Source organism: Argiope bruennichi, chromosome 11, assembly GCF_947563725.1.
Source record: "Argiope bruennichi chromosome 11, qqArgBrue1.1, whole genome shotgun sequence".
NCBI lineage: Eukaryota > Metazoa > Arthropoda > Arachnida > Araneae > Araneidae > Argiope > Argiope bruennichi.
In genome coordinates, this window is record NC_079161.1 from 90,734,204 (window position 1) to 90,749,252 (window position 15,049).

At 31.4% G+C, this 15,049-nt stretch overlaps 1 protein-coding gene across 2 annotated transcripts in view; it reads left to right on the top strand.

Annotated features, from left to right (window-relative positions):
- The window catches only part of LOC129956888 (muscle calcium channel subunit alpha-1-like), a 239,297-nt gene that overhangs the window by 137,808 nt on the left and 86,440 nt on the right, over positions 1–15,049 (top strand). For both annotated transcript variants that reach the window (XM_056068900.1, XM_056068901.1), the window contains exons 7-12: positions 2,883–3,073; positions 5,644–5,747; positions 9,113–9,228; positions 12,212–12,262; positions 14,444–14,519; positions 14,604–14,764. In XM_056068900.1, coding sequence (XP_055924875.1) covers positions 2,883–3,073; positions 5,644–5,747; positions 9,113–9,228; positions 12,212–12,262; positions 14,444–14,519; positions 14,604–14,764 — 699 coding nt within the window. The remainder of the gene's footprint in view (positions 1–2,882; positions 3,074–5,643; positions 5,748–9,112; positions 9,229–12,211; positions 12,263–14,443; positions 14,520–14,603; positions 14,765–15,049) is intronic.

Below are 15,049 nucleotides of genomic sequence, written 5' to 3' on the forward strand. Positions count from 1 at the left end.
AATTGTAAATTGAACAAAGTATTGCTGTTTTTTAAAGTATTAAGTATTAATTCATTTTAAATAAACAGTTTATACTATAATAATCACAAATAATGTGATATCTCATTTTTTTTCTATAGATATATAAATGGTTTATATTTACGGTTACATGGTTATGTAAATGGTTATGTTTTTCTATAGATATAGATTATGTTTCAAAATAAACGGTTTATATATCTCTAAGCGGAATAGAAACACAGTTTTTACCAAAACTCTTTGACGAAAGCAAACTGTTGCGTATTGAAACTAACTATTAGAATTAAATTCGGTATCTACCCCAGAAAATATGTACGCATTTGAAAGCTTTGTTGATCAATTCAAAGTTACTACACGTCCCTTATAACACGAGTCCTGGCTCATAGAATTGGCTGGGCCGGCTAGACTAAACATAATTAGAACTACCAATATCAAATATTTTAAAATATCACATTAAATCAATCAAAGAAAATGGTAGCCCTAACACGAAATTACTTTTCTTTTGGAAATTCATTTTTTACTTTGTTTTATTCAATGCAAATTTTATAACTTAAGTTTATTGAATTGAATAAATTGGCAGGTTTACTGAAAAACTGGTTAGGCTTAAAAAAAAGCTCAGAATTCAAAAAACAGAATTTTCCATTTAATTTTATCTGCAAAACGAGTAACATAAATGAGTGCTAAACTGTAGGAAAAAGAGCCTATAACACTCCAGCGTTCATATATCGCTTATTTATTTGAATAATTCGAAAGCAGAAAATAGTAACTAAATTTTTTTACCTTAATTACCTTAATCTTTATTCAAAAAATAAGGCTATTATTTTCTAAATTTATTCATGGAAACGCTTAAATTACTCAGTAAAAGTTTCGAGAACAATGATTTATTTTCAGCTTATGACATAATGAAGCCTTTTTAAATTTCATAACATCTTTCAAAATTTTCATAATTTTTGCATTCTTCTTATTTGCGATTACTTTTTCAAGGATTGGAAGATCTGGCATAAATACAATAATAATTATCTCTCTATATATACATATAACTTTAACGTACGTGGTACAAAATCACGTTTATTACTTAAAGTCATATGGCAACAGTCTAATGTAAACAAACCACCGTGCGAATTTCAGACTGCTTCATTATGCAGCTACATTAAATTTAGTACTTCTGTTAGCTGATTAATGCAGCTGAAAAATGTTATTGTCAATATTCTGTGTATACGTATTCTGCATATATGTATGTGCGCAGAAATCTCTCTTATTTGTTGTTGTCGATTGGCAACAGTCAAATGCATAAAATTATTTGTACGAAATTCAGACATCTTAGTTATAAATGCTTTTACAGCTGCTTTGAATTCAACTCTTCGGATAGCCGATTAATAGAGCTGCTGAATATTATTAGAAATGTTCTGGAAAAGGTTCGCCATGTCACCCAAAACTACGTTCAGTCAGAGGGGAAAAAAACAAGAAATATACTTCAAACTGAAAGTTTAATTGACTACAAAAGTAAATGCCAGATAATGGTGGAAGTTGATGTCCTTAAACTCTACAACAATTATCTTACAAAATTATTATTTTAAGACTAAAAAATTGATTTTTAAATTATATCAGTTTCAATTTCGTACGATTTTTACCCGTAATTTTAGGATTTTTAATTCAATTCGATACTCTATAATGTTTATAAATGCAATGTTTGAATTCAAACTCAGCCGTCAAACAAAGCGAAGTATTTATTTGTACCAATAAGCATTGTTGTAGGATACCAACTACCACTTTTATTTCGTAAGATGTAGTTATATTATATTATCCCAAATGGCTACATGTTTATATATCCATTTATAAATTTCATAGAATTGTTTCAAACGGCAAAAACGAATGTTTGGAAATCCTCTTTTAAATGCTTTTTGATAAAAATTTGTAGAAAAGATCGATAGGTTATCATAGCGGTACAGGAATTAGAATTAAATTGAGAACTTGAAAATAACACCAGGATGGCTGTTCTGTGAATAATTCTACCATTAAAAATATAATCAAAATATTTTAATTGCTTTATAACAAATATATTGGTAAAAAGGGATTTTTATTTTTATTGCACAATTGTTATAATGTGATTTTGTTTAATTTATAATGTAAACATTTGGCACATTTTATTTTATTTTTTTAAAATTTCACGAAAAAATAAATATTTTAAAATTTTTAAATGATTTTCTTGAATTATATACAGTTATTCAAAACGTACTTTTTTTTGTAAAAAATAAATAAAAAGTCATGTATTGTAGGATTAAATTGTTGTAAACATATAAATTTGAATTCATATTTTTCCGAATACTTTTCAAGTGACAAGCTGAAATGCATTTTAAATAAATTCTCTATTAACCATTTAGCAACGCCAAAATTAATAATCTGGAATAACTAAATAGGCGCCAAAGGCTGCTAGTATAAATAAATTTTCTTCATTATATGAACCAATATTATTAATGCAATTGAAATGAATTAATTATTTATATTTAATTCAATTCAGTTATATAAAATAGGGTGTCATTAAGTAACATTAAGTTATTGAACATTCAAATTCTAGCAATATCTGAAGAGTATTAACCTTGAAAGTTATATATGGCATTTTGGGGCACCCTATATAACTTCAACTTATAATATCTGAACAGGAGCTATACTAGGACTATCTTTCTATTGAAGTAGGAATGTCAAACGTTCGTTAATACAATTGGATTTCATGTAATTTTTGACCTTGTGTAGTGATATTAATAGGCATATAGCTTGTAAAAATATTTCTTAATAAATTAACGCAATCCTTATTAATTTGAGACGTACATTTATGTTACTGTGTATTAACCTCGACTTATTTATTTAAGGCGAAATCGCCGTGGACCCTCCCCACCCTTGCGGCGACGCCGGATACCAATGCAAGGGGACGGAGGAGGTGTGTCGGCTGTACTGGGAAGGCCCCAACTACGGCATCACCAACTTCGACAACTTCGGATTGGCCATGCTAACAGTCTTCACATGTGTCACCAACGAAGGATGGACAAGTGTCCTCTACAATGTAAGTTACAACTTATTCATATTCTTTTTCTCTATATTCTTTCCTAACCTGGGCTCCAGCTGGTGTGGTGTGGAAGTTTGGAGAGGGAGTGCAAGCGCTGGTATCGTCCTCGTCATGTAACTGCGGTTCAAAATTGCGAGGTCCGTCACAAAATAGCCCTAGTGTTGCTTTAAAGTAGATCGTTAATATAACTAAACAAAACTAACTAAACCAAATTAAAATTTACCAGGAAACCGTACCTTAATGTAATTATGAAAAAAATATGAATAAGTAGCAATCGAAAGAGTATAGTGAGATATATTTTATGAAGCATAAATGATTTACCCTAGTCTCCCCATTATCGAGATATAAAATCTTAAAATTTTCTAATTTATTAATTTACTTTAGACAATATAAAGAGAAAAAAAAACCCCATGGTTCCAGAACCTCCCATTTCTCGCCAAAAGTCACCAAATTACATTTATCTGATCTAATCGTAATCTGTTCTGTGCTTCGATCTCATTTGTCTTATATAGTGTTGGTGATTTTTCTACATCCTCAAGCATGGAACATTTTAGAATAATCACTGTAACTTCGTTAATATTCCAGATATCGATATTCAGATCATTGTTTCCAGAACTGTTCATTTCTCGCCAAAAGTCCCCAAATTGCATTTATCTGCTCTAAACTTAATCTGTTCTTTGCCTCGATCTCATTTGTCTTATATAGCGTTGGCGACTTTTCTACGTAGAGAAGCAGAGAACGTTCTAAAATTGTCGCTGTAATTTCATTAATTCTCAAAATATCGACATTCTGAACCTTATTTTCCCGCCAATAGGCCTGAAATATGGCGACTTTTCTTAAAATGCCTCCAAACTTTAAGATTTTATATCTCATTAATAGAGAGACGAGAGCAAATGATTTATGCGTCAAAAATGTTTCACTATGCTCTTTTGATTGCTACTTATTTATTTATTTTTCTATTATTACACTATTCGATGGTTCCCTGGTAAAACACAAGGATGATTTTAATCTTCCATCCCTATGAGCTTGGATAGGCGACAAAATGGCTTCTTTCTTGTCGAACGTCTACTATTTCGTACCCTGCAGTGGTTTGGGAATACGCGTCATTCATAAAAAGAAAAAGAGCAAAGGATTTTTTTGTCAACCACTTTTTTCTAAAAGTTATATATCTATTAGATCAACTGATTACGCGTCTAACATAGTCAATGCTGCAAATTCTCATATCTCTGCAAATAAGAAATACTGTATAATACTAGTTGAAAAGAAATCGTCCGTTTAGGTAATTAGCCCACTCATTTTCAAAACAAGATATGTGACTACTTTCGGGATAAATTTTTGAAAAACGTTCGAAAGTTATATTTTTGAACATTTGCATAAAAAAATCCCAAGAAAACATCTATGAAACCAAAATATATCAACTAAGTGGCAAAAGTGTTTTAAGAATTGGGAAAAAAGGCCTTTTTGATATATAAAAAATCTTCTAGCTTAGAAGTTTATCAAATGATTTGTTTAAAATTCTGCTGATAGCTTAAGAATTATATTATCTAGTTCCTGAACTAAAAAATAAATTGTATTTCTATCCATTTTTTAAATATAGAGGTTCGAATGATAAATCACTTTTTTCTTTCTTTTGCATAAAAGGTTATATATGCAAAAGAAAGAAAAAAGAAAGAAACATATATTTTATAGTTTCTTTTATTGCACCATTTCTTGGTGCAATAAAAGAAACTATAAAATATTTCTAAATGAATAGGTTACTTATTTTCTATTTAGCTAAATTATTATACATAATTTGAAAAGCATGGACAATCAGTACAAGTTAAAAAAAATACTTATATAACTTCTAGGTTTTATGTTCTCACTGATAAAAGGACTAATGATGATCTGGCTGATGGATGATTACTTACAATTAGTACCAAGAAGTCCTTCGTATTCAGGGTGATTCAAATTTGTAGTTCAGTGATTCGGTCTTGTGTGCTTGACCTCTTTGCTAATTACTGAACACTTTCAATCACTCTGTATTGTTTGACATCTCAAAGAATACTTATACTTATTGTTTGCTTTATAAGGTTATACGTTGTTGAGCAGAATACTTATTGTTTGCTTTATTTTTATATGGTGAATTGCTTGTTGTTTTATATAGTGAATGTCTGTAAGAATTACTTTAACGTTAAATGTCTGAATCAGCTTGAACAATAATTATAAGGTTGAAAGTTTGCTAGATCAGGGAATTCTATAATCCAACCGATAAAAAGTCTAATGTTGAAAGCTATGAGTAGTTAATGACTAAGTATTAAAAAAATTCTTTCATATACAGATTCAAAACTATTGCTCAGTAATTAGTCCTTGACCTCTCCTCAAATTACTGAAAAATATTGGAAGAGAGGTCAAAGCTCAAGATCAATCACTCTGTATTATTTCATACCCAGTCAGAATTCCTGTTAAATTATCACTGTAAATGCCAAAAATGAATTATATTAACTATAGCTTTAATAAATTTCGGTTAAATTAAACTGTCCTGTAAATTGTGAAAAGAAAATATATGTTAAGGAAGTAAATACTTTCAGGTGAACGATGCTTGCGGGAACCAGTGGCCTTGGATCTACTTCCTGAGTCTCATCATTTTAGGTTCTTTCTTCGTGCTCAATCTGGTTCTTGGTGTCTTGAGTGGGTGAGTACTAGCGATGCACTTTGCCGTGATGCATGATACTGTGCTTACTGGTAAACATTGCAATTTTTCGTTAAAATAGAATAATTTATAATACTTAAATTCAAAAGACTGCAAATTAAATTGTTTTCGTCAGATATCAACTGGAATCTTCTCTTGGAAGCACCCTATTGGCACAAGATATTGTACTATACTTCCACAATATTGTTCGATGTTCTAACTACCGGCCAATATTGTGAAGATATCATAACAGTGTTGTTTGCCGTTTTGTGCTAATAGGGCAGTTAATAAATCTCACCATAATCGCCAACTGTAAAGTATATACGGAAGGAAGAAAATGCAGTCATTCATAACGATATTGTTACTTGAATAAAAATTTCGCTATTTCAGATTTATATTTTGAATAGCATCGTTACTTGACTCTGTATCATCACCATATTAATACAATTATACTCAATAGTGAACAGAACAATTTATAAAATATAAAGTCAAAACTGCGCAATCTGAATTTTCTTTTATCAAAGATCGCAAGTAATATTATATTGGGTTGGCAACTAAGTAATTGCGGATTTTTTTTTAGAAAATCAAAGACAATTTTTTCATGGAACTAAATAACTTTATTCTGTAATGTATTGCCCATTTTGATCAATGACCTTTTGCCATCTTTTAGGTAGCATCATAATCCCACGTTCATAAAACTTCTGGTTTTTATTAGCAAAAAACTGAATCAGGTACGATTTGACATCATCATCATTATTAAAATTTTTACCATTCAAGGAGTTTTGGAAAGATCGAAACAAAAAGTAATCAGATGGTGCAAGGTCAGGACTATATGGTGGGTGTGGCAAAACATCCCACCCAAGCTCCAATAATTTTTGCCGAGTGACCAAAGATGTGTGTGGCCTTGCATTGTCATGATGGAATACAACACCTTTTCGATTTGTCAATTCGGGCCGCTTTTCTTCAACTGCATTGTTTAATTTCTTTAGTTGTTCAATGTAAACATAACAAAACCTTCTTTTGATGAATATCAGCTTTTGATGTTGTTTGAGTTGGTTCACCTGACCTGCTCCACGATCTTTTCCGCTTGATATTGTTGTAAACAATTCATTTTTCATCGCCAGTTATCAGTCGTTTTAAAAATAGATCATTTTCATTACGTTTCTTTAGCAAATCGCAGCTGTTAATGCGTTGCGTTAAATGTGTTTCTTTCAGTTCGTGAGGAACCCATGTAACGAGTTTTTGAACATAGCCAAGTTGTTTTAAGTGATTTTCAATGCATGTATGTGATACATGAAGCTTCTCTGCAATCTCACGTGTTGTACTGTAACGATCCGAATCGATTATTGCTTTGATTAGGTCGTCATCAACTTCAACTGTACGACCAGAGCGTTTTCATCTTTGAGTGAAAAATCACCAGAACGAAATTTGGCATATCAATTTTGACACCGCCGTTCTTTTAAGGCTTCGTCACCATAAAACGCACATAACTTTTTATGAGCTTGCGATGCGTTTTTCCCTTTGCGGAAATAAAAAAGCAAAATAAGACGAAAATGTTCCTTTTGATTTTCCATTTTTCAACGAACGCCAAACGAAAACTACGCAACCGATAAAAAAAACTTTTTTTACTGATTGACAGCTGAATTGCCAACTATCAAATAACAAAATGTGTTTTACATTTGTACTACGTCTGCAAACCTAAAAATTCAACTGAAGCCATCTATGAGTGAAATCCGCAATTACTTAGTTGCCAACCCAATATCTAAGAAATTTTCAGTTTGAGCGCCAAGGGTTGCAAGGAAGAGAGTTCGCTCTCTAAATAAACGCTTTTTCATTTTTCCATGGAGTACAGTAATATCATTGAACTCAATTACATCAACTCCAATGACGGGATGTACCTCTTTACAGAAGTATTAGAGGTCGTCTTTAGGACTCTCGGTTTCAGGTCTCGCTATAATGTCATGATGACTATTACTCAGATCATCCTGAATTCTTAGAAAGAATGGCAGCAGCTACTGTGCGATTATAATTGACAGTTTCAGGAGCTCCCGCCTCAGGTTCGAGGCTATCTCCTGTCCTTAGAGTAAGAGCCTGATTGCAAATCTTCCCTGGACTGGAACAAGACTAATAGTAGTATAAAGTTGCTTGGTTAGGTGCAGGGGGATCAGAATAGGCAAGAGGATGAGGTTCGCCTCTCCAATAGGAGAGAACTGTGTGGTTATTTTGAATTGTTTAAAAATAGACAAGGTTGTCGAAATTAAACATCACCCATTTAGGAGGAGTTGTACAAGTTAAACATTATGAAATTTGAACAAGAGATATTCCAGCTCTTGAACTCGAGATTTATTGAAAAAAATGATGCAGAAAGTCACCAATATGTGGCAAAGCAGCATGACAAAGTTTCTTACATAATTTCTGTGTTAAAATGCATCACGTAGTTGCCCAGATCCCTTTCCATTCACAAAACAATATATTCTATAGCGGGACGTAATAAATCTTTCATTGATTTCTATAACATGCCGAATAATGTTGTCTTTTAGATGTAAAAATTTTGAGGGCAATTTTCAGTACATCAACGAAAACTCGCAGAATGCTTATCACGCTGTAGCGCCATCTAACGGCAACTTCTGTAATAACTTTTTTTTTAATAAATCTAATTTGGTGCATTTGTCATCTAAATTTCATGTAATTATGACTCGACACGGTCCTCTGAATTGGAAAAACTTCATTTCAACAAACCTGTTTAAAGATAATCCTAAAAATACATCATTAATATTTATCAATAAATAAGAAATTCCTCTTCAACGTCAATGCACTTATATTCAACAGAAATGAAAATGTGATGAGTATCTTCAAACCAATTATATCTCCACTACTTGAATGTTATCTAAAGCTGTTCCTCTTGATTCCTTTGCATATTGATTTTTTTTCTATAGCATTTAACCGCATAATTGAAAGTTATTTGAACGTGTAAAATAAGGGTGAAATTAACCGGAAAGCGTTGTTTGTACTTAAAAGTGAAATAATATAATCCATTAATTTATTTATACGTCGCCAAATCCTATAGATAATAAACATATTTTCAAAGAGCAATAGATATTCATCGTAGTTTAATTTTCTTATTCTATTGTTGTCTTTACCTCACGCTTTTATATATATATATATATATATATATATATATATATATATATATATATATATATATATGTCCCTTTTGCTTCATAATAGAACAGTTTGTAAGTTTTATTGTGCTCTTGGTACATTTGTACAAGTGTTTTTAAACAAGTGATGTACTAAAGTGTTTTTAAAAACTTTTTGCTTTGTAATTGTATTGATCTGAAATGCATCTATTAATTCGTTCATTCCAGAGAGTTTTCCAAAGAAAGAGAGAAAGCGAAGGCCCGTGGTGACTTCCATAAACTGCGGGAGAAGCAACAGATAGAGGAAGATCTCAGAGGCTATCTGGATTGGATAACACAAGCAGGTGAGAATGTACTTGAAATAAACCAATAAGGTCACAGTTGTTGATATTAGTATAGTATTATTTTATTTTATATCTGGATTGCATTCATTGGATATCTTTAAAAATCATTGATTGAATTATTGAAATCATTGGATAACTTTCAATATCATGCATTTCATTGGATATCTTTCAAATTATTCTTCATTTAGCTCAAAACAAATGTTACATTACTTACAAATTTATCGTTTGTCATATAACTTTAAACGAGCAATTCTTGTATAAAATTTATTTATTTATTATATCTATGAAACGGCTTTAACGATTTGGATCAAATTTTATATTTAGATAATGCTTTTTGCTTTTTAAGTTTATCTATATAGGTGTCTTTACTGAAAAAAAAAGCCGAGATTTCACACACACACATAACAAAAACATTTTTAGAACTATTAGAGCATATTTCTATCTGCTCTCATGCTGACAATGACATATAGCGCCAAGTCGTAAAGTTTGTGGTATTTCCATTGTTACCCTAGGATGATAACCTCCAAAAATTATGAGATGACGCTGATGGATATGAGATGAGATAAGATTAAAAAATATTTATATGTAATCAGCTTCCGATTCGTATCTAAATATTTTCTCAAGAAAAAAAATGCCGGGTGAAGCTTGGTCTCCTAGATATTAAATATTTTAACAGTAAAAGCAATTTAAATAGTTCTCTCTTAAAAAGTGAGGCATACTTTTCAATAAATGGTTTATCAATTTCCTCTTTGCTTAAAATTCTGCCCTTTGGATAAAACCGCGAATGCCTTGTACAGAACTGCGAATAGTAGTAGCGAAATAAAGATCATTTGCTTTATCTTAATCTCGCTTTTTTTATTGAGTTTGTTGTATGAATATATATTTTTGGATACCTTTTATTTTCATCCGATTAAACAAAAATTATTTGATCTTGGTACTACAATTCATCGATTTAAGTCATTGCGTTTGCATATATCACAAAATACAGATAGACTGACGGCCAACCCTTTTATAAATTTGATTCGAAATTTGATGAAAATCTGCATTTTAAATGCTACACCTGTGTACAAATATTTAATTTATCCATCTAGCTCTGCGTATTTTGTAATTCCCGAGTTCGCTTGTACACGAACAGCCAAACAGAATAGACAGATTTTCTTAGAACGGATATCGTTCGAAATTGATATAAATCTACAATTTCGGATTGAAATCCATATAACACATTTCATCCATCTAGATCAAAGTGTTCTTGAGTTATCGTATGCACAGACAGACAGACATAATGCCAATTCTTTTCCGCATTCTGAGAGGTCTGAAACATAGAAATGCGTCAAATTTAAAGTTCGAATTTTTGACGATTACGGTATCCTACTACGCCTAATTTCTCCGATCATGGTCAATAGAAACCAAAATTATATTTTTTCAAAAGTTATACAGTATATTGTGTCCCTTATCTTGTGTAATGAACCTAGTAAGTAAACTGACTTTGCATGAATTTGAGCTGACAAATAATGTGCCATGTGGAAAGGCTGTCTTGGCCATATTCGTACTTTCCAATTCAAGGGGTGCAAATGTTGGTGGGAGGGATAGAAATTTTTATTTTCCCATAGCTTCCTCATGGAGGATATAAAAGTATTATAAATTAAACATATTATTACCTCAGTCTAATGAACAACTTTTCAATAACTGCAGTTACTCAAAACGTATGATCTGAAAAATTATTTCCTATACCGAACATCGTTTTCCTCTTCGGTTACGTGATACCTCGTTAGAACACTTTCGTCCATTGCAGTCTTTCCCATTGTCTTCCATCTTTGTATTCGTAAATCTTGTAAAATTAGAGAAAGAAATAGTGTAGAAAGATATCATTTGAGCTATGACTTCCTTCATAACGACAGTTAATTGAAAAGTCGATTTTTTGTGAAACTATGAAATTTTATTTTATTTAACATTATTAATGCCAGAACATATTTCTTTATAAAACCATTTTGAATTTTCTTTCTAAATCTATTTTTGAGATGTCACACTGATTTTTATGTTTATATTTACATACGCTTTAATGTTATTTTCTCAAATTCTAATCTTTGATAGAACTTTCTCAAGAAAAGTATCATAAATTAAAACTGAATGCATATTTTTTGTTCAAATTCGGTATAATGATTTCTCAATATGTTCTGCATTTCCTGAATTAGAAAATAAGTTATCTATTGATTTAGAAATATTTTAAAGTTGTTTTATTGCTTCACAATGAAAAAAAAATGAAAGTTTCATGTTATTTGTCAGTCTAAAGCCAATATTTAAAGAAGGGACAGAAATACAGCTTATTTTTTAATTCAGAAACTCGATAATATAATTATTAAGCTATCTGTAAAATATTAAGCAAATCATTTGATAAACCTCTATACCAGAAATTTTTTGATTTAAACCTCTTTATAGACAAAAAAAAAAAAAAAAAAAACGCCTTTTTTTTTTCCTCCAATTTTTAAAACATTTTCGTCACATTTTGGTTTCATAGATATTTTTTCGATCTTTTTTATGCAAATATTCAAAAATATAGCTATTTTTGAACGTTTTTTTAAAAATTCATTCTGAACGTAATCGCATACCTTAATGTAGTTCCAACAAAACCAAGAATATATTATTTTCTTATTATGTTCTTGTCTTTTTATGTTTTCAAAGTTTGCTTGCTTCTTTTGTATTTCTTATAAGCAGAGGGTGTTTAAGCTTGTTCGGAGCCCCTGACATTAAAATTCCTAGAGGGAGGCCCTTTCAAAAGTTTCAAACATTTATATTTGTGCATTTCGGTTTTTCAGTTATTACTCTTACCTGTTATGAAATTCCAAAACTTCCTAAATGTATATTATTTATTAGAGCACAAAATCGGACAGTTTTGTTATTTTCTTATTGTGTCATATATTTATCTTTCAATAATCTAGTTTAAATATTTTTTATAATAAACACTCTTTTTTGCTATCTTTTTTAGAGGACATTGATCCTGACGAAGGTGGAAATCAAGATGAAGACGGACGGTTAGGTAAGAAACAAGAGCTTTCTTTTTATTGTTCATGCTTTGTTTCAAATTGACTTACTTTATGCTTTTGGACTCTACTCGTTTTTCTGTAATAAATTATTCGTCATTTAACACTGTTTACATTAATTTGTTTCCAGGATTAACCAATTGACAGGATGTCCAATTTAATTATAAAACAATAACTGTTAAAAATGGAAACATATTTTCAATTATATAAATGGTTTAAATGATGTAAGAATTTTATGCTATGTTGTCAGAAACAATAAATACATTGTCGAAGAAATTACGAAGACCAAATTTTCATATAATCCTTCATACTTATTACGAAAGATTTTCATTCTAAAAGGTAAAGAACGTTTGTTTCGCTAAGATTTTTCCGCCCAGGGGCAACTCGAAATGAGGATGAGATGCTTCAGGCATGGTAGCTGGTTCTAGCCACCCTGGTGAGTATACGAAAAGGGGAGGGTCTGTCCCCTATCATCGATGAAGGGACGTACTTCTTAAGGCCTTATCACACGGGTAAGTACTGTTTACACTTTCGTGGACAAACGCGCACGGAAAAATGTATGTAGTGACGTCACGTGGAGATTTGCTGTATGGTAAACCTAAAACACAGGTGTACTTTATGGCTCATTTATCGCTCTTTATTCGCTTTTTCTGTTTGGTGAATATCTGTAGTTTACACATTTCATTAGTGGGATTCCTGTTCATACATTCCACACATTATATCCTGGGATATATTGCTGTTTCATCAATTTTTGTTAATTTTTCAGTAATAATGACAGGTTTACGTAAAAAAAATCTAATAATTGCGTAATGTATCTGTATTGGTATTTTATAGATTAAATTGTGAAAATCAAATTGAACACAGAAATATGCTAAAAAAGCGATTTTATGAGTTGGATGTGCAATTCATTTTAAAAATAAAAACTTCACTATTATTTATTAATTAAAGCATTAAACAATAACAGAATCATTCATATTTCTGCAATTCCCTCAAATGTACTATATAATGTGCTGAACAATATTTCGGCGGCAAGAAAATGAATTGATCCTTATTAACTTTCACAACAGCATAGGAATTAAATAATTTTTTAACTGTATGGAAGATGTTAATTACATATTTTAGAAATTCAAAAATTCCACCATTATTTCAAAAAATTAAAGATTTAATCTGATCAAATACAGTTCACAAAAAGAAGACAATTCACATAAACATTAATAATTTTTTTTAATTCTGAAAACAAATTTTCTTGGTTTTGATGACTATCTACGGGTGTCAATATCTCTTCGTCTTCTGATAATTATTGTACGAATTTCTTCGTGTAACATTTTTCTTTTAATAATGAATATTCAGTGGATTCAAAATAGTCGGCTTTTCAAGAATAAAGTCGATCAAAACCCATTTTTTATCACACGACCATACAACATTTTTTGCCGTCTTTTAAGAAGTGATTCGGAAATGTGTTTACAAATTAGTTTCATATCGGCCTCAATCGCGCCATTCTTGGCAACTACGTCACTACCAAAGCCATGCACGATTGGTCGAATTTCGTTTGCAAACAATCTTTCCGTCTACACTTTCAAGCCGGTTGAAAACAGTCCATGATGACGAAAATCCTGCTTGAACCGGTTGAGTGCGGGTGTAAACGGAAAATTGTCCACGAAAGTGTAGACGGTATTTGCCCGTGTGATAAGGCCTTTAGGGAAAGGTTGTACGATGGCAGGTGATGGCCCTTAGGAGTCAGCCACAGTTCCTGCCAGTGCTGCTGTAGGGGCTGTCCGGCCATTCAGTATTTATTATCTTTGTGCCTTCGGGCGGGTCGGAGAGTCAAGAGTATGACTTCACTAAGATTTATTCACTGGCAGGGTTTCTGTAAATTTCGTGATGACAAATTCGTTACATAGAGATTCAAAAGCTGGTGCACTCAAACCAAACGAAAACAAGCCGACGAATATTTTCTAAAAGACTATCATGCTTGAAAGATTTGAACTAAAATTTGAAATCTGAGGAAATATTTTCAAATTAATGTATCCTCGCTTTGCAGATGAAAAATTAAAAACTTATTATTATTATTATTATTATTATTATTTTATCATTTTGCTCAGTCATCTTGTCATGGACTTATTAAAAGTCCATGACAAGAGGACTTTCAGAAACTGAATTTCATTTTTGATTTTCAGAAACTGAAGCAGATAAAGAAGAAGAGAATGGAAGTCAAGAAAACATGGCGTCTCCGTCTTGGTGGGAATTAAAAAAGTAAGTGGTTCTGCATCTTCAGATCTCTTCCGTTATTTGATGAGTACGATTCTCTCTGACGTTGCCTATATCGTTTTTTGTTAGACAACAGTTCGACCGACAGAACCGACGCATTCGTCGTGGCTGTCGGAAGCTGGTCAAGTCTCAAGCTTTCTACTGGCTGGTCATCGTGCTTGTTTTCCTCAATACCATGACTTTGGCATCGGAGCATCACCATCAACCAGAATGGCTTGATAAGTTTCAAGGTGAGAAAAACAGACCAAGACTAGAATGTACAAAAACAAAGGGAATTAAAAATAAAATTTAAGAAATTAATCTATTAGGACAATATTTCCTGAGGAAATTGTTTCTGAAAATTATGTGGAAAAACATTGTGTTTAGAATGCGCCACTTCTGCTACATCTAAAACACAAATGAGAATATTCAAATATTAACTAAGCTTTTGTGTGCATTTATTAAGCATTGTGTGCATTTATTAAGCATTGTGTGCATTTGTTAAGCATTGTGTGCTAAGCTATTTATTGTGCATT